Consider the following 23,837-nt stretch of genomic DNA (forward strand, 5'->3'; position numbering starts at 1 on the left):
TACTTATTCCAGATAAAAATGGTTCCTGTGAGTGTTATATTTTCAAATATTACATTATTAGGATTCAGCTTCAATTTGCAAGCAGCATTTTACTGTTAGTTGGTTGAAGTTTAACTAATTTATGTACAGTTAGGTAGATTAGTCCAGCTGTTGCCCATGGGTCACACGATAAATCTGGGAGGTCCTGACATGAGTAATGGTGTAAGAAAGAAGAAAAAAAAACTAAATCTGCTACAGAAATATATATTAATATTTATTTTTTTAGATGTTTGTTTCATTTTTGCTTTTTGGGGAAAAGAAATTATTGACCTCCTTGGACCTGGAAGTGTTCTTTTAGATATGTATGAGTCAGCAGTTCCAGCTGAAACTTCAAATGGGTTTCATTTAAATATGACAAGGGGTCCCAACTAGACCCTTTTTGTAAGGTGTCACCAGCCAAAAAGGTGGGGAACCACTAGTATAATCTAACGATGAACTGTATTTTATAAACTAATACATTGTTTTTAAAGTAAATCTTAATCTGAGAAGTTGTAGAAGTAAAAGTGTAATCAAGCGGGAACTTCCGGGTCTGAAAAGTGAACCAAATGCCTAAGTGCCATAAACTTGCATTCTTTCTAATGGCCAGCAGGGGGCGGCTCCACTGGTTGCAAAAAGAAGTCAGATTGTATTGTGCTCAAAGACAAAATGAGGCTACTTCTCACTTGATTTATTAATTAAATCATTATTAAAGTCTTCTTCAACATAGCATGATATTCTTTTTTTAAATTATGGTTCCCTTTAGAGGAAAATAAACGGTAAAGCCTGATTTTTTTTTTTCTTTAGCCAAAATTAGCATTCCAGTTAAAATCACAGTTTACATGAATTACGGATGCACCTTGCTAACTGAGCTAGCTAGTGCTACCCTCTTGTCCAAATGTGGTCACGTCCGGTCACGTCTGGTTCCAAAAAACAGCCAAAAAGCCAAAGTTGAGGCTTCAAAACGGCAGTCCACTAACAAATGGGGGACTTTAGGGTGGCTGCATCCACTTCTTTATACAGTCTGTGAGTGTAACAAAGTAGTCGAAAATAGAAATACTAATTTTTAAGTAAATGTGCTCTGTTACTTTTCACCACTGCTGGCGAGGTGATTGCAGGAGTTTGTGAGCATCAAAGGAAGCCAGGATAAATTCTTTCTCAGTCATCATTTTCTTCCTTCTTCACCTTTCTCACCTTTGGCTCATATCCAGTGACACATGTGGCCGAGTTCCAACAGTCTCAGATCACAACACTTCACTCCAGCCCGTGATATCATCTGACCTTCCTGTCTGCAGTCTTTTCCAGATCTCCAGTGGGGCAGCCCACTCTAACAAGCCTGCGGTGTGACACGACTCACTCGGGGGATTGTTTCAAACATGCAGCCTTTGGAAGCTTCTCAGTTCTGTCTGTGAAACTGCACTGGTATGCCCTTTATGGTTTTATTCCTGGGCCTGTATCATCCCCAGCCATCCCAGTAACATGAGATAAAGGTTAACCTAGGAAAACACACAAACAGTGTGAGAGGACATCTGTGGATTGTGTGCGTTTGTATGTGTCCTGTTCCAGATGGAAAAGGATGAAAGACTTCTGAGCAGAGCTGTGAATGTTATCCACACTGGCATCAACAGACAGGTATCGTTAGCAGACGGAGGTGCAGTCATATATCACCGCTGTGATCACCCAATCACTGCTATCGTCTGTGTGTGTGGTTTTTTTGTGTACGTGCCCAATGAAGGCTAATTTAGCGTGACAGTGGAGATGGCTGGTATTGTTGCTGAGCAGGTGAGCTAATACACCATTCTTACTCAGAGGTGAGACCTGAGGTGGAACACGTACACAAAACAAACTTCTCCAGCTTCTACTGTTGATGGCAGTATGGTATATACGCAGAAGCCAGGTTATGGGTCAAAGACCCATTTCTTCAAATGTGTTTTGGATGGCAGTGTTGGTCTATCGGTTGGTGCACCACTTTGGTCCAGACTGAAATATCTGAATAACTACTCAATGGGTTGCCATGCAGTTTTGTACAGACATGCATGTTCCCCAGAAATTACTTTTTTGATTCCATGACTTTCCTCTGATGTTTGTAGTTCAGAAAACTTTGAATCCAGAGAGGACATATTCTAATGACTTTGGTGATCCTCTGACTTTTCCTCAAATGTTGTTAAATATCTCAACATTTAGATTTAAATTTACTCATTTGGCAGATGCTTTTATCCTAAGTGAATTACATGTGAGGAACAACATGCAAGCATCAACAAAGCATCAATACAGTAAGAGATCTACAAGTGGCAATAGATACTAGTAAGCATGAGAGCTATTAGCGTGTACAGCATCAATGGGGTAAATACCTTGGGAAAGAAGTAAGAGTTAACAAATAGCACAATCAATACAAGATAACTGTAAGGGACTAGAAGAAGAAGAGAACAGGAAGTGCATGTTAGAGGTGTTATAAGAGGAAGTGTTCTTGGAAGAGATGAGTTTTCAAGAACTTCTTGAAGTTAGAGAGGGACGCCCCTGCTCAACAGCTATGCTTAATGACTCTGTACCAATTTGTTTTTTCATCATTTTTTTCATGGTTCCCAAATGATGTATCCTAGTGACTTTGGTGATCCCTGGCTTTTCTTTTTGGTAGGTATTAAAATATATTAACACCTAGTGCCTTGAAATTTGGTTCAGACAACCATATTCCTTCTCAGGATAAAATGTAATAACTTTGGTGATCACTTGACTTTTTTTGAGCAGGTCAAAATGTTTAATTGTGGGGTGCCGGTTAGCTCACCTGGTAGAGCATGCGTACTATACACAAGGCTAAAGTCTTTACTGCAGCGTCCCGGGTTTGATTCCAGACAGCCGCTCTTTGCTGCATGTCCTCCCCTCTCTCTCTCCCACATTTCCTGTGTCTCTCTTTAGCTGTTCTATCAAATAATGACAGAAAATTATATAAATTTGTCCAATTATTTGCTACGTGACTAAACACCTGCAGCACTTAAGATATTCTCTTCAGCCTCAACTGTACTTTGTGTTAATTAGCAAGTGTTAGCATGCTAACTGCTAAAATCTTAGTCTTGTTTAATCAGAACATGCTTCTTCTCTCCTGTTCAATTTACTTCTCTTCGCTTGTTTCTCAGTCTCTTCTCATTTGGTGATTTTCCCCTATTGGGAAGGAACTCTGTGTGTGTGTGTGTGTGTGTGTGCTGCTTCGTCAGCTGTTTAACTATTTCAACGGAAGGAGCTCATTATGTGACAGCTTGTGGTGATGAATATTGAATACTGTGTGCCATTGTTAATGTATGCGTGTGTGTGTGTGTGTTTGTGTGTGTGTGTGTGTGTTGCTTCTGTAAAATACGTGATAAGATCTGAATGATGATGAAAACACATGCAATGTAGAAACTGCATGTTCATCATGATTTTAGTTAATTAGCACAAACACACACACACACAGCTACAATATTGCACATTCTGTGCTCATTACTTATTTTCACAGTAGTAAATATTTGAATGATACCTGTTTACCTTTGTTTTGAATGAATAGCTTGAGACCAGAGGTGGAAGGACTCTGACGTTCTGCAAATCTACAGAATGATCATTTGGATGTATTAAGATAAACAGACAGAGAGAATAAGTGACAGACTTCCATTGAACCAGGACATGCGGCTCAATAGGCTACTGATGCGGTTAATGCCTAATGAGAATTCACCACCACTGACTGCAAATGCTGAAACGAATAGTTACTGACTGACAGCATACTGCTGCCCGTCATGTTCATAAAGACATGAAATTATAAGGACAGGTATGAGACGTCTATGAGGCTTTGCAATCTGGAACATCAAGTCCTGAGTTTTTCCTACTGTGTCAAGTCAAAATGTCTGCTGGGTATCCTGTTAAACTAAATGACAGAGGTTTGTAACAGTGGCATTAATGATATTTTTTGCCACATTTTAAGTCAACTGGAAATCTCATACAGTACAGTGACACATGCATCCCCTTGCCCTCGGGTGTTTTGTTTTATTTTAATCAATTTATTGAATACGTTATTGTAATGTCATGTATTGGTTTAATACAGTAAATGAGTTTATCTGGATAATCCTTTTCTTGTTTTGTGTAATTTATTTATTGGTTTTTAAGTACAGAAAAGGGTGGGACAGAATGAAGAAAAGGTTTTTGGGGAGGGGGACAGACAGTGAAACTATAAAAAAAAAACATTTATAAATAAACAATGTAGCATAGATCAATTGATTTTCTGTTTACCAAAATAGCTACTACTTTGAAAAAAGTCTTAAAGGTGCATGATTTGATGTTTTTGGCCTCTTAGGAACAGCATGAACAAGCTGTTAACACAACATTGATAAACCGTCACTTTTTAAGTCGATTTGGCAAACTTGTTAGCAAACAATTGTTTTTAAACATCCAGCAGATATGGAACAACATTAGAATGTATTTGAAGTCGTGTTTTTGTCCATTTGACCAATCTAAGTCTCCTTTTGTTTTTCTCTCCACCAACTACTGAGGAAAATATCTAGATCTTTAGCTGCTAAATGTTCACCAGCTACTTGTTAACTTTGTCTGTCATGGGGTGAAGGTAGTGTGCAGAGCTGTTTCTCTAAAAACAGTTGTTGCTGCTGTGTTGGAATCAACCCTTTATAAGATAAAAATCACAAGCTGAAAGACTCTGAAACGCTCTGTAGAGCTGAGGGACCTGCAGAATCTGCTGATAATTATACAATATTGATTTTAGCGGCTGTAACTCAATAATTACTTATTGACTGCAACCACATGTAGTTGTCATCTGCAGGGTGGGAGTTGGACCTTGTGTTAAGCTTATTTTTCATTTAGTTCCCAATATAAAGAAGGAACTTTTACAGCATTGCTATTCTATCAAAAAAAAAGGGAACTGACTTGACTTTGACTGAGGTTTGCTCATTAGCAACAGTCTCGGCTCACCAGGTCTGCTTTGCTATTCTCAACGCTGCCTCATTCCAGCAGTTGTTCCATCTTCTCTGTCAGGAAGCATCAGTGCTGGGCAAGGCGGAGGCCGGCACCAAGGGATGGCCCCAGGCTGCGCTGTCCAACACATACCGGCCTCTACTCACCCAGCGCTTCAGACCTCCAACCCACCCACCATCACAGCCTGAGGGAGACCGAGCTGAGCCCGGGGGAGAGAGGAAGGCTGATCTTTATGGCCACTTGATGTTACGTCCCATCAGCTCCTCTGATGGACTCTGAAACTGCCACATGTTTTATCTCCTACAAATGAAGCAGGCACACCAAAGCTGATGAGCAACAAGATGCATTGTTTGTTTCATCAAAATCAGACTGGTGGAACAGCCATTATGAACTTTTAATGGTGGGTTTTTGGTGGATTTCTTTTTTACACTTTAACTAAATCATCCTCATTAGGGCAGAACAGGAACTCCATGCTTCATTTGATGAACACATTAGCTGTTGTGTCTCTTTCAGGTTCTTTTATATGAAAATGTTTGGGAAACCATGATGTCGGAGAAAATTGCCACTTTTGATTTAAAATATGAATATATGCAGTTTAGCTTCCTCCATAATACAGCCAAATGTAAAATCTGGTAAAGACCACAGACACAGTTGAGTGACTATTTCCCCAGGTGACTATTTAAACTAATATTATCTCCATCACTGCTTGGACATTGCTCTGGTGGAACAATCCTCTCTCTCAGTTTATATCCAAGACTTTGGTTTAAAGTGTTTAAGTAAATCCTTTGATGGATGAAATCATTACATTTGCCCTCATGTATATTTCATGTCCCAGTCCAGATTAGTTATTCCAGGGTTTAGAGAAATGCTGAGTGCGATTTATTTTTAATCACAGCAGCTGTTTGCCATCTTGTATTGAAGATCTCGCCTGACAAAGACCCAGATTGAATGAGACAAATCTGACCCCGTGCAACCCATGCCATTTTTAATTCACACAACGTTTTACAGATGAAACAGCCATGTTTCAGTTTTCAGCAGACTCAGTTTGTGCTTCATTCCAAATTAATTCACTCACCCATGTCCAATCAAACTAACCCAACTGCGGTTTTCAGTCGTACTTGCTCCATGTCCCAAAGCAACATCTGAAAGTATTCTGATCAACTTGAAATGTCACAAACCATACTCGCAGAGGATCCGATGAAAGGCTTAGTCCTGACAAGCCGTTGTTAATCTCACTGTAACATTTGGCTAATTGAATGTCTGCTGTTGTTTACTGCTTTTTTCCATGTTGCCCCTCGAGTGACTACCACCACTGCCTTCTGTTTCTTTAGTGCATTAACGTTGACGTACAGTGTTGCCATGCCACGAGCCCACCAGCTGCCCCGCTGTTCTGCGGCTACATGGCGACGCTCCCATGGGAGATTGCTATTTAAAAAGTCATGTTTCTCCCCTTTACTTTTCTCACATCTGCACCTCCTTGTGTGTCTCTATGTGAACTCTGATATTGATTAAAACCATGGTGACATTATGTTTAATGGGGAAAATGTGCAGAAATCAGAAAGGAAATTCTTGTCTGTGGTCTGTCATGTGTGTATACTTGCCTTGGTTATGCTTAGATATCATGTAATATGTATGTTCCTGAACCACACAGATGATCTGAGAGTATATCCACACGTTTCTCCTTAACACAGCAGGAGGCCACAGGTGTATGAGCCCACGCCGCAGAGATCCTCGGCTCTGATGCTGCATTGTCCGTAATAATAGTTAGCCGCAACAGCTGTGCCCCTTCTACCCCCCTTCACCTCTAATGTGTTGTGATGTTCTCTAATCATCCCTCTATATATCCTAATACCCTGCAGTGGTGCCCTCACAGCTGTCTGAGGTTCCCTGGGTATTGAGACACCTGTCAATCTTCCTGTCCCTCACACACACACAAACACACACAAACAAACCGAAGCATAGGCCAGAACAAATGACCATTTGAAACATATAACTTTCACGTGTTTGACATCAAGTTGATACCAGTTGAGAATATCATCCCAAGAAAAACATTAGCATCAGTCAAATGCTGACATGTTTATGATCAAGTAACAAAGACCTCCAGCAGGTCTAGGAATAGTTTCTGTTCATCAGGAGCAAAGAAGGAAATAATGTTGTCAGAGAGCCACAAAGCAGGGGAAGAAACAAAAACATCCGACATTGCAGTTAGCTTCATATTTCCTACCGACAGTCAGTCAGTGTTCTCCAACACAAACCATGGATGTATGAAGGAAAACTGGATTACACGTTCAAAGATGACACCCCATTCATTGCAATGAAAGTTCCTAACTATTGCTGACCGCACAGTAGAGTATAATTAGGCTGATTTTGGGTCTGATTCGCCTGTTACAACAATCGCGGGGATGTTCCCGAGCCGAGGCTGGTAGGGACCGATTATTGACCATGCTGATTCCCTCTTCTCAACCATGAGTTCATCCACAGTTTTATCCTCCTTATTTGTTTTTCTGTGCAAAACATAGCACACGCAAGTGCAGCTAGCTAACAACGACAGTCTATCTCCATGTTTGTTTATGTCTGAAGTCACGTTTGACTTCATGATTTTCTGTGAGATCCCAAGTCTCCGGGATCTGCGACTCAGAAGTGTGTGGTCCTACGTCTTGTACTGAATCGTCTGGTGTGTGTGTGTTCTTAAGATTAAAATATAAAAAGAAAAGATTTGAAATCCCCTAGTGTGCACCAAGCATTAGTGCATTCATAGACAAGCTCTCTGTCAGCCGTAGAGCATGTGCACTATAGTCCTGCTCCATCTGAGTTGAAAGCTGCACGTCGAAGACTTCACCGGCCAAGCCGGCTGGCTTCTTGTTTTGTCTCTCTGCACACATGGACGGCATGAAATAATTTAATCAGACAGTTCTTTACTATCCTTTTTAAATTTCATTAGACAATATATACAGCTGCTCCTTTTTTTCAGTGATTATGTACAGGAAAATGTTTTTTGTGCCAGCGTGCATCACGTTATGCTGCCGGAAGTTGCATTACAGAATGTAATCGTCATGCATTCCAGAACTGAAGAAGTCTCTTAGATGAGGGACGAAATGTCTTCTAGTATCTTCAACCAAGTCCATTTGCCCTTGACTTTAACCTTCTTTGGATAACTATGACCTGGATGACTGAGAATCTTCACAGACAATCGTCATGCTAAAATAGCCTCACAGCCCAGCACCGTTCTTGGTTCCTTGACTTTAACCAAGTAATTGTTATTTTAATCATTGCGTCAAAGAAACCCTATCCTTAATCTTATTTTAACCCAATCCATGATGTTTTTTCCTGACTCCCCTAATCAAGTCATTTTTGTGCAATAATTTAATCAAACTTTAAACCTGCAATAGCTGATTTTCAAATACAGCACTGGCATATTATCACTTTTTAAATGGACATGGCGGGCTTGTTAGGAAACAGTTGCCTATTTACACACATGGAGCATCGTTATCATTAATCTGGAGTCTTGTTTCAGGCCACCTTGTGAATGTAAATCCAATATTCACCCTGCTTTTACAGCTGTGAGGAAAATATCTGCCTCTTTGACTGCTAAAAGCTCCGAAGAGCTGAGGGGAACTGCAGAGTCGGGTGATGTTTCTCTATGTGGTCATCACTACAAGTGACCACTTTTACCTAACACATAGGCTACTGTCATCTTCTGATTCATTGTTGCTATAAAAATATTATGTGTCAGAACAGAAAACGCTTACATGTGTTGTTCTGGGCAGTGACAAATTACTTTGTTGTTTAATTTGGATGACTTGTTGAACCAGTTATTGCAACAATCACTATGGTTTTACTTCATCAGGATTTATCCCAGTCAGTCCCAAAAATAGTAAATTATTTCAGTAAACTATTTCACAAATAGAAATAAGGTATGGTTTAAATTCTGCTGCATTTTTTGTGATCTACATGAATCACAATGGTCAATGTTATCAAATTTACCTTCAAATAATTTTATTTTTTTTTTTAAAGTGAGGTCAAATTAGCGGCTGGTTTCCCCAGAAACTTCCCAGAAGCCATCACCCCAGACGGATGCTCAGTTTGCATCAGCCAAGCGCACACAGACTGCATCTAGCATCTCCGAGAACCACAGACCTCTGGGTGGTCTTGCCGCGTCTAACCAAGTAGACCTGACTCCCATCCAACTTCTGACGGACCCGCTGTTTAACACTGGGAGGCTGATATGTATTTAACTGCAGCGACACCCTGCAGGCTCTTCGGGATCTTTACGACACTGCATGTGTGTGTGTGAGAGTTTGGGCCTGCTACCCCCTGCTCCGCTCCGTCACAAATGCTGTCTGCTAATGACTACCAGCTCTTTAGGACCCGAGGCAGGAGGGGTTAAAGCCCACCAATTGAGCGAATAATGAGTTGAATTAGGAGATTTAGGGATGAGGTGGAAGGAGAAGGGGACGGGTGGTACTGAATGAAAACCAGAGGTGCTTACCGCAAGGCTGCAGAGCAGAGAGGCTGTGTGGTATAATGCAATGGGGGTGGGGGCGGGGGTGAAAACCTTGCTGATTCAAATCACTTCGTTCAGTTCAGTTTAAAAGATTCATAGTCACTGACTTTGTAGTTCGCTTTTTTACCACTAAGCTAAGCGGTTGCAGTAAAACATCCATGACAACAGTAAGCAGCTAAAAATAAGCAATAGACCCACATTGCCAGTAGACAGGTTTGCCTTTTCTGTGTTGCGTTCAACATCACGACTGTGCTGGAAAACAGCAGAAAGCAGCATGTGGGTTAGTGACAATGGTACAGTGATGGCTGTGTGTAGCCCATGAACTGTGTAAAAATAAGGTGTCGCCACAGTGTTTCTGGTTAACAGCAAAGTCGTCACAGCATGGATATAATGGTGCATTCCATTTACCTCGGAAGTCAGAGCTGGGAATGACATCACACCCGAGTTGACGACGTTCCAGCTACAATGGCCAGCCGTTGTTTACAACTAGCGGTTAATAAAAAAAACGCACTGTGCAGTATTTACGCATGCTAAACACTGTGGCAACATGTCCACAGACAGCAGTTGGACAGCACTTTATGTACAAAAATTTCACACAGAAGTGCTAATAAACAGTATAAACTACAGCTTTCACTAACTGTTGATACTCAGAGCAGCCATCTTGGACACACAAAGTCGGGGTAGTGCGGTTCTCCCAGAAGTCAGAAATCTGACTTAAGGTTGAAATTTCTGACTTAGAACTCGGAAATTCCGACTTCCCATGTTGAATGGAATGCACCATAAAGTCACAACTCATTTACTTTTAGCCTAGCATGCTAATACAACATAAACATATGGATGAAACGTTTATAGATATTCATAGGTAGAAACAGATGAAAAAGTTGCGCTGAAAAAGGGGCGAAAATTTGTGTGTTATGTTTATATCATTGCAAATCAGAGCTGAAGCCAATTAATACCCGCTACTGCTGCAGCGTTTGACCCAGGGGCTGGGAATGAATGCCGATTATACCCTTTCACACTGAAGGCAAAACCCAGATATAACTGGGTGAGAAGCAGTCCAAAGAAAAAGAAGCAGCGACAAGCCCGCAAATATTATTACAGGAACAAATTTCATCACTGTGAGGAAATAACTTCTTAATCAGAACATTGAGTTCTGTTTGCTGGCAAAAGATTACTTGGGTGAGAATAGTATTTCCATTTAGATTAAGTTGTTGCCCCTTTAAAAGTCTTATTTTACATAATATTTGTTGGTGGGTTTTAGACTGATGAGTTTGGACCATTAAAAGGAAAATGTGCGTCTCAGTGTTTATCAGTTTTGTGGAGGCCAGGCGACAGTTTGATGAGGTTTATTTTTTTAATTTCCCTGAACATCTGCAGAGGCCTCCTTTAGTAACGCAATTTTCAGTACAGTTTGCTTGCAGAAGGATTGGCAGATTTGAATAACATTTCCATTCAGAGTGAGTTGTTGGCCACTTATTAGCTTTATCTTGCATAATATTCTCCTTTACTTAGTTTGAGGCTGATTAGTTTAGGGCTGTTTAACTGAAATCCCAGCAGATTGACTGTTGTGAGTTGGCCAGGCAATGCCTTGTCAATTTTTTTTTTTATTTCCTGGAACATCAATAGCACCAGTCTTAATAGCGCATTTAAAAGTGTTCCTTTACTGTATAAACACAGGAAGCTGCATTGTCATCCATAATTTCCAGTAAATTCCACCCAAAACTGCCTCTTGGGTCGTATTTTTTTCCATTCCTGGTTTTCTTTGATTGCATACATGTACAAATGAAGCAATATTTGGTTCCTGTGGCCACGTAGTTGACTCGGCCCAGTCTGTATCCCCCCGCCCCCCACCCCCCTTCCCTTACCCCCCTTCCCTCAAGCCAAGCCCTATTTAAGTTTATACACAATGCACAACATTGTTCAAAAGACAAGGCATTCTGAAATAGTCTGCAAGCCTTTGAACATCATGAAACAAGTCATTCCAACGTTGACTTGGACAGCTAAACATAAACTCTCAGAGAAGAGTGATTCATGCTGACAGGAAGAAGTAGATGATGGAGGTTTCTATTTGCTGGATAATGGAAATATCAGCTGTACCAATGAAATTAGTGGCGAAGAGAATAGCTGCATCATCTGAAGAAGCTCCAGTAAAAAAAAATTCATTTTTTCCTATCTTCTTCTTTCTTTTTGTAGCTTGGTCATCTCAGTTCTAGCCTCATTAGCCTCCAGCAGGGAGACGGGCAGACAGTTATTTTGGGGGAAGGCATGAAGAGACATCAGGTATAATTATCCCACCGTGGCTGAGTCACAGCGTGAGCTGATTGTCTTCAGTCAGAGAAGACAAGCTGAGTGGAAAACGCTTCTGCAGGTAGACCATGACCCTCCAGCTCATCACCAACACTTAGGCTCTATTGTTTACTGAATGAGTCCAGCAGGCTCACACACACACACACACACACACACACACACACACACACACACACACACACACACACACACACACACACACACACACTCAAATGGTTGACCCAGCCCCTAGTGGCAGGTTAAACACCAAGATTGTTCTGCCCTGCTACACCTCATCAGAGTTGAAACTATTTAGAGAGGTAATTGAAGTCGGTGTGTGTGTGTGTGTGTTTGCTGCTTGAGTAGCTGATTGTTCTGAGGTGGCCTGTCAGATGAGCTATTTTATTTTACTTGTTTACTTAAGTTGATTTTAGGGATGCCACATGGTTCCTGATTGATGAGTCTGTCTTGTTTAAAATTTAAGACACATCCCATCTTGATGCAGTTGTGTCTTGGTAGTTTCTTAAAGTCACCAATTAAAAGAAAAAACTTTTTCACTGGACAGTTAGAACCGATAAGACACAGACACCTCTGGAGCCAAAGATGTAAAGTGGTCTGATGAGTAAGAGGGGATTCAGGCCGGAGGGAGCTGCAATAGTGGGGGTCTGTTAAGTTTAAGGCACTGGTGATACATGAAATATATCCAGGAAGTCCAGATTTGAGCAACAGATTAATGTGGTTAAATGTGGTTATCTGATGCCAAAACAATGCACAATGTTTTAAAATCCTCAGACAGGATTTTAGAACACTGGAAAGTTATCACAGCGGGCACTATTTTATCTTTTGTTGTGAACATAGTGAGGTAAACAGTAGACTAACAGTGTTCATGTTATAAAGGAGGTAAAGTTACCATGAGAACCATGTGTGCTTGCATGTATTTGATAGGCCAGCTGCAGCCAGGCTCAACTTTTTTGCTGGATGATCCTGTGTTTTGCCAGAGCCCCCCCTGTCTGTCCCCCCCCCCCCCCACTGCGTCAACAGACTGGCCCCATTAAAATGAATATTGAGGGCTGCATTTATTTTTCATGCAGGACTGTCTGAACACACAGTCACAGGTTTGCTCCTTAATATGAGCTAGACAGGGTCATAACAATATACTGGCTTTGGATTGGATTCCTGAAATGACTGTAATCCTAGAGTTTCTCTAAACTAAGAATTCATGTAATTGAATTAATGATGACAAAATACACTACATGAGACTGTTGTTAGACTAGACACCATGTTCCCCAGGCCATCTCTGAACTGTGTGTCATTAATCAGTGACTAAATAGCAATGAGAAGACAGAGTTGCTACTGGATTTGAAGAACCATTTGAATTTTCTTGTCTTCTAAAACTTCACTCACTCACGGAATGAGTTTGGAACGGAGTTTGTTTAAACTGTTTAGCTTTTTTTTAGCTTAGCTTGTTAATACCGTATCTCCATTGGCCATGTTTTTTAACTTTAACAATGTAATGATCCTACTAACAAGTGTTAGTTGTCTGTGAAGCCAAAGCCTGATATATTTTATTCCTCTGTGCCACACACCTCCATTGTTGTCCAGAAGCTATTTAAATCACATAAATGAGTCACACCTTTTCAATGGGTGACATGTTCCTTCACTATGATGAACGTGGACAGTGTTGTCTATTTTAAATCGATTCCGCACTGTGCTGCGGCTGTAAACACTCACTGACCACCAAATCTGTGGCTGAAAAATAGTCCCCAGAAAATGCAGTATTTCCTCCTGTTTGAGTAAACTTTTCTAAAAACTACAGTGCCCAGCTATTTTATTATTATTTAGACTTAAAAAAGCCGCACTTTATTACCATGAACATCGACACTGTAAGTCAAATGAGTTGATTCCACTCACACGGTCTTGCTCACCACCGCACCAAATCTGCGGCTGAAAGAAGTCCCCCACAGTTTATTCTTCTTTGGGAAACATTTGCCAAATACTACAGTCTCCAGTTGTTTTAGGAAATTATTCTGCCTTTTATTAAAACCAAACCACATATCCGTGACCCATTGTTAAAAATTGGGCTGAGAGCCACAGACAGGGTGGCAGAAGTCGGAAAGTAGAGAGACGCACTAAGGCATTGTTGATTTTGGCCTTTTCATGGGATTTGTTGACAATAACAAAAATATAGAATTTCACCAGCCTCAAAAAGTCTTTGCTCAAAATACACCAGCTATGTGCAACCAATGACATCTATCTGAAGTCTGTATAATTCCACTGCTCATTAAGGCAATTTTCTACTTTTATGTATTACTGTTGAAGAAATTTTAACAACAGTGGGATTTATTCTCGGGACAGGCTCATTGTTTTTGATGTCGGCTGGGTGAAGTGGAACTTTGCAACTTCTAGTTGGTCTAATCTTGTGGGACACGAGAGAGAGACAGAGAGAGGGACACTCTGAGAGCACTGGCTGAATTCCTGTGTGAATTGCTATCACTCCCCGCACTCTTATTAGAAACCCCAGCACCTGTGACTTTCCATTGACTTTTAACTGATAGGGCACAATATATGTCTTTCTGCATGAGCCATAAAAAGTGTATGCTATTGAAATAAAAACAGACAATTTTTGAATTCACAAATTTTTATTCACTGGATGATTTCAATGGAACGGCCATTTAAATCTTACCCTGATTCCTGTCATACAGGAAAGCACAATATTAACATATGGAGTGATCGGAGTCGACGTAATAACTAAAAGGCAGGTCATCTGTTTGGGTGTAGCAGCCGATCAGGATAGTCAAACAAGACGCTATCCATTCTCAGATATTGTTTTGAAACATACCGTATACACAACTGCACCAGACATCAAACAAAACAGTCAGAATTCTTTTTAAATACTCTTGTAATGGAAATTTGCCTGGCACACACTGAAATTAATTGATTTCACTGAGCTGTCCAAAGGAGAAAAAAAAACAAACTGGTACTCCAAACTGGCTCAAACACTTAAAGTCACTCATCAAAATAAAATATAAAAGCATATCAATAACAAATTATCCAATGTTTGGTATTTACAGGCATCAAAAGTGAAGAACTGAGTCAAACCTGCCACCTTTATTTAATGGCTCAAAAAAGTAGATTGTCATCAACTGCAGCAAAATAGCACAGTTTCGCTAATTTTCAACAAGTCTCATCTACTATTTTTGAGAAACATGACAATAAAAAATATGACTTTCAGGACAGGACTTTCTTTTTTTTTTAACCCAACAACACTCAGTAACTGCTTCTTTTTATTTTCTTTCACTCTCTACTCCTTTTCTTCCTCTTATTTTAGGGCAGAGCACTCTTAATGTCTCTTGTTACCCAAACAACCGCCCAGTTCTGACAAACCAATATTTAAAACCATGGAAATAAAAACTAAAAATAACACGCAATGACAGCAATTCTAACCATAATAACAACAATAATAACAATAATGATAATAATAATAATCATGGATAAAGATAGCAATAAATAGGGTCGGTGAAGTTTAAGTGCGGGTAGGTGTGGTGAAACACAAGACTGTGGGCACCAATTAGAGAGATTTAAAGGGGGAGAGAGTGAGATGGAGAGAGGAGAGGAAGAGTGGAAGGGGTGGACTACCGCACATAAAGTGACTGATTGTTTGGTTGCTGAATCTCCGCTCTGTCCTTCCTTTTTTGACATTTTTCTCGCCACACATACATGGGTGGTGCCAGGAAGGGTTCAGAGTCGTGGGTACCGAGTGTCCCTCCACGCCACATCCTCTTGATGTTGTCCACTGTCCTCCTGCCAAACTGTCCACTGTCATTTTTAAACCTCACAGTGTTTGTGAGCCTTGGAAGGAGAGACGGAGGAGGGAGGGACGGAGGGAGGGTGGCAAGAGTACATCACATCCACAAAATGTCAGTGTCTTTGTGAAAAGTTAAGTGCTAGATAGGACTGGTAGTGATTGTGGAGTGTGATGGTGAGGCGAGGGCAGGATGGGGGGTGGTAATTTCCTTTTTCCACAGTGAATTGAAGCAGAGTAGAAGAAGAGCGAATGCCAACTATCCACGCTCTCAGGCAGGCAACAGCATTAGCAACATCAGTGTGTGTCCTGAGGATATATAGGATTGTAGAGGTCTCGGAAGGCCCCGGGATCCAGTCTATAAACGTCACTCAGCGGGGCAAATTCAGCCCAGCATGTAGAGAGTATGTCTTATGTGACTGCACTCAAACTTCAGAGATAAAGAATGAGAGATATTTCTGGCCCAATCCGCGTGTCTTTTCTGCCAAGTGTCTTGATTAGGAGAAAGTTCTGTGATGATTTCGGCTGTTGACAAGTGGAGATTTAGTTTTGTGTTTGTGTCTGTCTGTCGGTTGGAGGCATGAGCAGCAATAGCTTTACCAGTTAATGAAAGATAGCGAGTGAATTATTTAAATGTTTTTGGGAAAAAAAAACTTTCTTTCACAGTTACACAACCACTGCTGTGTCACAGCACTCTGTGAACCTGCTCTCTTTTGCTGAGGTAATATCACTCCACAACTCGATGTCTGTCTTAGACTGTCACTATAAAGAATCTGTCTGGTCGTTTCAGTGATGTACAGTATTTCATCCCAGTTTCTTTGCAGCTGCCCTCCATCAATTCATGAACAGTTCCTCGCTTCATTATCATAGACCATTTCTTTATCTTGTTTTCTCTCCCTCTCTCATTTTCTCGGTCCTCCTCCTCGTCTCTGTTTGTGAGTCTCTACCTCTGGTAGTCAGCCTGCTCTCTAGGACTGGATGAGGAGCTCCCGGGGGCCAAAGAGCCACCAGGCCGGCCATGCCCCTTGTCCTTGCCTTCTTCCTGAGCAGCGTTGGTCCCTGACTGGCTGGAGTTGGAGCTGGAGGAGGCTGGAAGCTGGTTCAGCCCCCCTGTACTCCCTCCATTCCCCTCTGTAGACTGGTAGATGTCCTCAGCTCCGTCCTCACTAGACTCTGGGTCCTCTGAGCCCGAAAGCAGCTCCTCTTCTCTGTATTCGCTGACATCCACACCTCCGCTGGCAGCGGCCCCCTCACCCAGCTCTTTGAGGCGGCCGTGATGTTTTACGTGGTAGCGCTGGTTCTGGAAGAACTTGATGATGGTGTGTTTGGGCAGGTCAAGTTGTGCTGACAAGGTGTGAATGGCCTCCTGGTCTGGGTACAGGCCAACATCCTGGATGAAGCTTTGCAGGATACCCAAGGCCTCCAGGGAAATCTAGAATGCACAGGGAGGATACATAGAGAAAATGAATTAAAAGCAGCTGACCCATATGCCAAAATGATGGTCCTAAAGGAGAAAGTATAATAAAATACTGTACCTTAGTGCGTGATCGTGGCTTCTTGTTGCTCCCAGTATTGCCAACAGTGCCAGGTGGACATCCGCCTGCAGCTCCTGCTCCCACATTCTGTGACCCCTCCTCGTTCACCGGGGCAGATGACTGCTCCTCGCGCATTGGAGACAGGCGGTGCTCCTTCATCGGCGGTGGAGGTGGCCTGTGGAGTGCCTGGCGAGAAAGACAAAAGAGCTGATTAATGGGGCACAGTGACCCCTGATCTAGACTGCTGGCAGGAATACATTTAAAGCAACATACTGAAATTACAACCATATTACCTAATTGATTTCCCAACAAGTACGTCAGCATTTATGTATTCTATTTGATCTGAATCCTGTATAATTTCACCATGCATTTGTGTACTTCTTTAAATTAATCAGAAATTAAATATTATGTTCTAAATATTAAAACCAACAGTAACCATGTATGACGCAACACATCTTATAAAACAACCAGTAACCTGTCCCCCCCCTCCAGCTCACAGTAGCCAGGGCTGCAGGGTGAACAGAGGGTGAGAACAAGTGTTTCACAGCTCACAGGGTGTCACGGTCTATTAACCAGCTCGAAGGCGGGCTTTTAAACTGGTTTGTGTCCAGTATACCTTTGACCTAATGTGTGTAAGATTAGCTCTAGTAAAACGCCAACCACCTGTCTGCCAGAAGTCTCTTATTGACAAAGTTATTACACCCCATCACTATTTAACTAGCCCATTCAAAACCTCAGAGGGTCAGAGTGTAGAGGCTCCCTCTACACTGTGAGAGAGGACAAAGTAATTATCATTTTGGATTAGTACTTGGATTCGATCAGTAACAACTGCTGTGGTTCTAGCTTTGATAGAAGAAAATGCAAACTATGGAGAAAAAGTTGAGTGAATGAAACTGTTTCTGTGAATCTATAAAATCAACACTGTTGCTAGAGTGTGTGTAAAAACCTCTATAAGGCAATGGAAATTAGAAATATAATAAAATAGAGTTAATCAAAATAATTAAACAATAACACCAAATTTAATAGAAAGCTGCGGGATATTCTGCATATTACAAATTTGTGCTAATGGGAACATGTAGAGTTTGAATAGAAAATGCTCAAGAATCAATCCTTAGGGATCTTCACTAATTATTTTTGTTTATTGTTGCTGTCATTACATGTCTGATCAATTATTCTCTTTCTTGTAACAATAGAAACTGGATTTGAGTCAATTAGGAACTCTAGTCTATCTTACTTTGTTTGATCGTTATTCAGCGTATTATATATATACAATATATTTTGGTCTTAAATTGTTAGTTCCTAATTCTGCTAGATAGATGTCTATAGATGCAGCGTTGGGGAAATAATGTTTCTATGCAAATTTGGTGGGAAAAACAAATGATTAAAATACCTAAATCAAATACTATTATCGACCAACTAGGAATTGTTTTATCAAGAGCACTGTCTTTTTCCTTTACTGACTTCAATTTCAATTTCAATTTCAATTTATTGATGGATAGCCCCTTGAGATGCAGCATCTCATTTTCAAGAGGGTCCAAATACACATATACATAATACAACAGGAAAAACAAAAACAAACAAAGAAAAAAAAAAAAAAAAACAAATGCTCAAAACATCATAGCTCAGACATGTTATAGCAAGCTAGTACATCCCATTTACCTCATTACACAATTGGAAACCATAATACATAAGAGATTCAATGCGAAAAGGTATCACATAAGAAAAACAGAGGTTGAATCCACAGGAGGTAAATCCATTAAACAATTACGTGAAGCAAAATACTATTACAAGCAATATTGTTTAGCCCAGCATCAATAACATGTACACACATTGTTAAGATATTGAAATATAGATAACCTAAATCTCCAAAAAGATGAGATGGATCTCAAGGACAGAGGGAGATTGTTCCAATCAGAAGTAGCTTTATAATGAAAAGCTTTACATCCAGCAGCTGAAAAGATTCCTGGTACAGTAAAGACGAGATATTGCATATCTCTAAGTGGATACATAGAACTAGAAGGAACAAAGAGTTCTTTCAGATATGGAGGACAATCGAAGTAGGCACATTTGAAAATAAATAGGAACCAATGGAAGTCTCTCCTTGAATTAAGCTGAAGCCAATTTGGTGATGCATATATTACACAATGATGAGTATTAAACACCTCAGAACAAATCTACACAGAGAGTTAAAGACAACATTAAGTGGCTTAAGAACAGAGTCACTAGTGTTCATGTAGATGACTTCAGCGTAGTCAATAAAGGGCAATATCAACTGAGAAATTAAGGTTTAAAGGTAAGCTCAGAATCAATTCACAGTCCAAGGTACTTAAATTTTTCCAATTTCACCATGGAAGACTCATCTTCGAAATAAAGTTGCAAGTTAAGAGTACAAGGCCGTCTGTGCCTCGTCCTAAACAACATAAAACAGGACTTTTCCATGTTCAACAAAAATTTGTTATTGTGAAGCCATTTTTGAGTCATAATAAAGTCAGCTTGTAACCTGTTCTGGATACAGTGAATATCAGTCAGCAGTGTAAATTACGGTATCATCAGCATAAAGATGAACCTTACAGATGGAGCAAATGTGCGATAAATCATTAATGAAAATCGTCCTAGAGTGGAACCTTGAGGAACCCCCTTATCAACCAATAAATAATCAGACAGTGAACCTTGAAAAGCAACACACTGCGGTCTGTTATGAAGATAAGAATTAAACCATAACATAGCACTTTGATTCAAACCTATTGCATAAATCTTGTCAAGGAGAATGTAATGATCCACCATATCAAAAGCTTTGGAAAGGTCGTTAAAAATAGCACCAGTTAGCTGTCCCTTATGGAAGACGGAGAAAACGTCATTGGTGAACTTCAATAAAGCTGTGGTGGTGGAAAAATTAGGTCTAAAGCCAGATTGATATGGGGATAAGATGTTATTCTGAATAATGAATTTTGATAATTGATTAAAAATAATTTTCTCAAATATTTTGGCAGTGGTGCAGATAATAGAAATAGGGCTATAATTATTCATATTAGAAGCTTAGAAGCTTATAGTAGCAATTGTTGATTTTCATTCTCATTTTATTTTTAGATGTATTTTATACACTGTCACCTGGAAAACAACAATTATAGCTTTCTTATAAATGCTTGCCAGTGAAACAAACTGCCTGGTTATTGATTTGATCTGTTTGATTTATCTCTGAGCAAAGATGGAATGAGTTGTATGCAGTCTGAGTGAAACACAGCCTGAGAAACCAAACTCAGGGCTAAAAATGTTTAGTCTTACCACTGCTGGTGAGGCAGATGACAAATTTACACTGGAACAGGATGTATTTCAGATGAGTGTATCTTGATTTTTATGAACTCAGATTTTCCGATAATCCAGGTTATGACAGTTTGGCACAAAGAGCTCAATGTTCAGCAGCAAAAAACTACACATGAGAATGGCTAGGAAAGTGATAAAGAAAAAAATAGGGATTATAAATAGAGACAATGAGAGAAGGTGTAGATATGTGTTTGTTAATTTGATGGGTGGAGCTCTCAGAGAGGGATCCTCTGGCTGTCAGGACCAGAGGGAGGGGTATTTGACAGCAGTGAGGAGGGCAGAATGAAGTGTTGGGAGGGAAAGTGAGGACTTTGGTTGTTTGTCAGAAGGTAGTGGCTGTTGTGAGAGCGTTGCGGTCGTGTCCCGCCCGCTTGCTTTAAGAGCAGGGAGGGGCCTCCCCACTGGAATGCCCAGCTATAAATCTGTGGCACATTAAAATTAAAGGACCCACATAAAGATAATAGTCATTCACTTTTCTCTCCCTCTCTTCAATAATAACAGGGTATTACTTAAATAATATTGAGGGCAGGCCAGACCATGAAATTGCTCCAATTTCATTGGCAGGGGCTTTATTTTCAGGGAGGGGGGTGGGGTGACCAATTTACAGGAATTCAGTAGGTTTTTTCCTTTTTCTTTCACGCAAAGTGACAGTGTTTGATATTAAGAAAAGACTGTAAGAATGCTGGAAAACCAATAACAGAGAGAGTGAGACCAGACCAGAGAAAAAGATATTTACCCCTGCCTTAATGAGGACCACACAGCCACAAACATCCCCCATACAAGTTTACTGAGACACTTAATAACTAAATTGAGGGTAAATCATGGAGGGAATTGCGAAACCTACTGCTTCCGACCTGCACCAACAACCCTAACCACCCCAAACCCCCCCACTATTCACAGACCTTCACTATTTCTATGCTTATTTGGGCTGACAGCAAGAACTCCTGGATCAATCGCCGCACACACACACACACGCATGCATGCACCAATGGCGGGGCCTGGTCTTCCTCATGCACTAATGATGATGTTAGAGAGCAGAGCCAAACGCACAGTTAGCTCCTCCAGCGAAGACTCCTCGTTTCTCTCATCCTTCAAGTAGTCATACTATTTCTTCTGTGCTTCTTTCATACCTTACGTTTTTCTCCCTTTGCTGCTGCTTTTTTGCTTCCCTTCTTCTATTCTACTACACTTTCTCTTTCCACCGCCTCCCTCTCCCCCTCAAGTCTAATGCATCAGGACACTAATGAAGTGGGCCTCTGCCAAGCCAACATGAGTCCACATCCAAATCAGCCCTGAACTGGTAGATGTCAGGAGCCCCCACCCCCACCTCCCAATGTCCTCCAACTCCATCCCACTCCTTCTCACTGCTGTTCTCCCCACATTTCACACCTTTAGTCCCAGCTAAGTAAGGCTCCTTTCACTTCCTGTGTCTATTTGGCTTGTGCTGTTCGACCTCTACCGTCTGTCTGTCAGTAGTCAGTAGATATTGTCTGTTGCAGTCTTGGGTATTTCTTCAAAAGATGCATTAGGTGAGAAATTCCTCTAAATCAGATTTTAAGGAAATAAGTAATTCACAAGTCTGAATTCGTGCACATAAAGCTGCAGTAAATGGGTGCAAAAATAATGGTGCAAAAATGTGGAACCTGGTGCATAATTAGCTATTCATTTTTTGTGCTTATTTTCCATTTTGCAAAATGACTAGTGGTAATCAGTCTTCTTACAGAAGGCAACGCGACCTTTGGGTGTGTGGGAGCATAAAATCCTGGTGATAATCATTAAACAGACCTGCTCCTTTCAGTATGTATGATTTAAAACTGAAAAGTAATATGTCATGGAGAGTAGACTTACACCCCAGGGACAATTATTTAGAAATGTAGCCAAAGGGTGACTCGCAGCCCCTGCCATTCGTCTAAACTAAATGAGAAAAAAGGGTTGTTTGTCAGTCCAAAATGACCCATATGTCCATTTCCTGATCCGGCACCCCTATCAGCACGACATTGTTTTTCACTTCATTCCGAAATAGCTGACTATCACAAAATTATTCTTATGGCTGTTTTCTGATCTGCCACCTCCATGGTTAAGGTTTGGTTTAGGGATAATAACTGCTTCGGTAAAGCTAGGGAAATATGGTGGTTTGGTTTAAACAACCACTTGTTTAAGGGAAAGATCGTGGTCCCGGCTAAAATAAGACCTACAGTGTTAGTTAAGGTTCGGGAAATATCTTGGTCACGGCTAAAAGAAGACCTGCATTGTTAGTTAAGGTTAGGGAAAGATCATGATCACAGCTAAAGAAGACCTACAGCGTTAGTTAAGGTTCGGAAAAGATTGTGGTCAAGGCTAATAAAGAGGTTAGTTTCCTACTTTTACCTTTTTAACCCAACTACATTTACTACATGTACTTGTAGGACTCTAGGACTAGTGCAGCATTGTTTAAATAGTGATAGTGGCTTTTACCTAAGTACCTGGACTATTTTTCCAGATATTTCACATAAAATTCTTCTTGTCAAAGAAATATTCATTGAACAGCACAAGTCGGACTTCATGTAGGGCTGTCCCCGACTAAGGATTTACATAGTCTAATCAGAATTGTCATGTCTTGCCTATAGTCGGCTGATAGTCGAATCATGTAGACTGCGAGCCGGCGGGGTGGGTTTGGGTTACAAAGGGTAGCTCCGCTTTAATCTTGAGAAGCTGCAGAGTTGCAGTCTGTTAATTAGTCAGTGTAACTTACACTGTACATTTCCAGCTAAACTGAGGCTTATTGTTGACCATTTTCTCTCTGCTCGCCTGCTCACCGTCTTGTGCAGAGTTTTGCGTGCATGCTGCACAGACGACAACTGCATGCACTTGCAGCTTTTTTCTTTTTTCTTTACAGCATTATGTGTTGAAATGTATATTATAAATGGCAGTATATTAACTTATTGGGAGAAAATTGGTAGTTCTATGTAAAATCAGACGTTGAGCACCCCCATATTGCCAAAATGGCATGATCCTTGTTTACGAAGCTTCGACTGTGAGACTGACAGTCAAATCAGACTCATACACGAAGCATCCAATCTTCAACTATTCGGGGTCAGCCCTACATTTATGCAATTCATTTTCTGAACAAGTCAAAACTTAGTAGCTACTGTCAATAGACGTTTACAGTCTATTTGGCCCTTTTCACCCTATTCCCTCCCTTGCTGCTTTTTACTCCACCCATCTCTGACCGTTACACTTTGGAACAGACTACATGTCACTTCAGAGCAACACAATACAGTCCTGCTCTCCCAAAACCACAAGCGCTGGAGCCCAGCGGCTAGAGCAGCTCTTCTCATGGCATGATTCAATATTCCTGAAAAACGTATTTTTTTTCCTTCCCTCTGTCTCACTCTTTCCCTCTCTCTCTCTCTCTCTCTCTCTCTGTCTCTCTCTCTCTCTCTGTGTG

The 23,837-nt window shown here is 40.8% G+C and overlaps 1 protein-coding gene across 1 annotated transcript in view; it reads right to left on the bottom strand.

Moving 5' to 3' along the window:
• Positions 1–15,126: 15,126 nt before the first annotated feature.
• The window catches only part of satb2 (SATB homeobox 2), a 43,177-nt gene continuing 34,466 nt past the window's right edge, over positions 15,127–23,837 (bottom strand). Inside the window, exons 12-13 of the mRNA XM_046054576.1 lie at positions 17,090–17,296; positions 15,127–16,986 (exon numbers count right to left, since the gene is read on the bottom strand). Coding sequence (XP_045910532.1) covers positions 16,498–16,986; positions 17,090–17,296 — 696 coding nt within the window. The 3' untranslated portion in view covers positions 15,127–16,497. The remainder of the gene's footprint in view (positions 16,987–17,089; positions 17,297–23,837) is intronic.

Source organism: Micropterus dolomieu, linkage group LG07 (assembly GCF_021292245.1).
Source record: "Micropterus dolomieu isolate WLL.071019.BEF.003 ecotype Adirondacks linkage group LG07, ASM2129224v1, whole genome shotgun sequence".
Taxonomy (NCBI): domain Eukaryota; kingdom Metazoa; phylum Chordata; class Actinopteri; order Centrarchiformes; family Centrarchidae; genus Micropterus; species Micropterus dolomieu.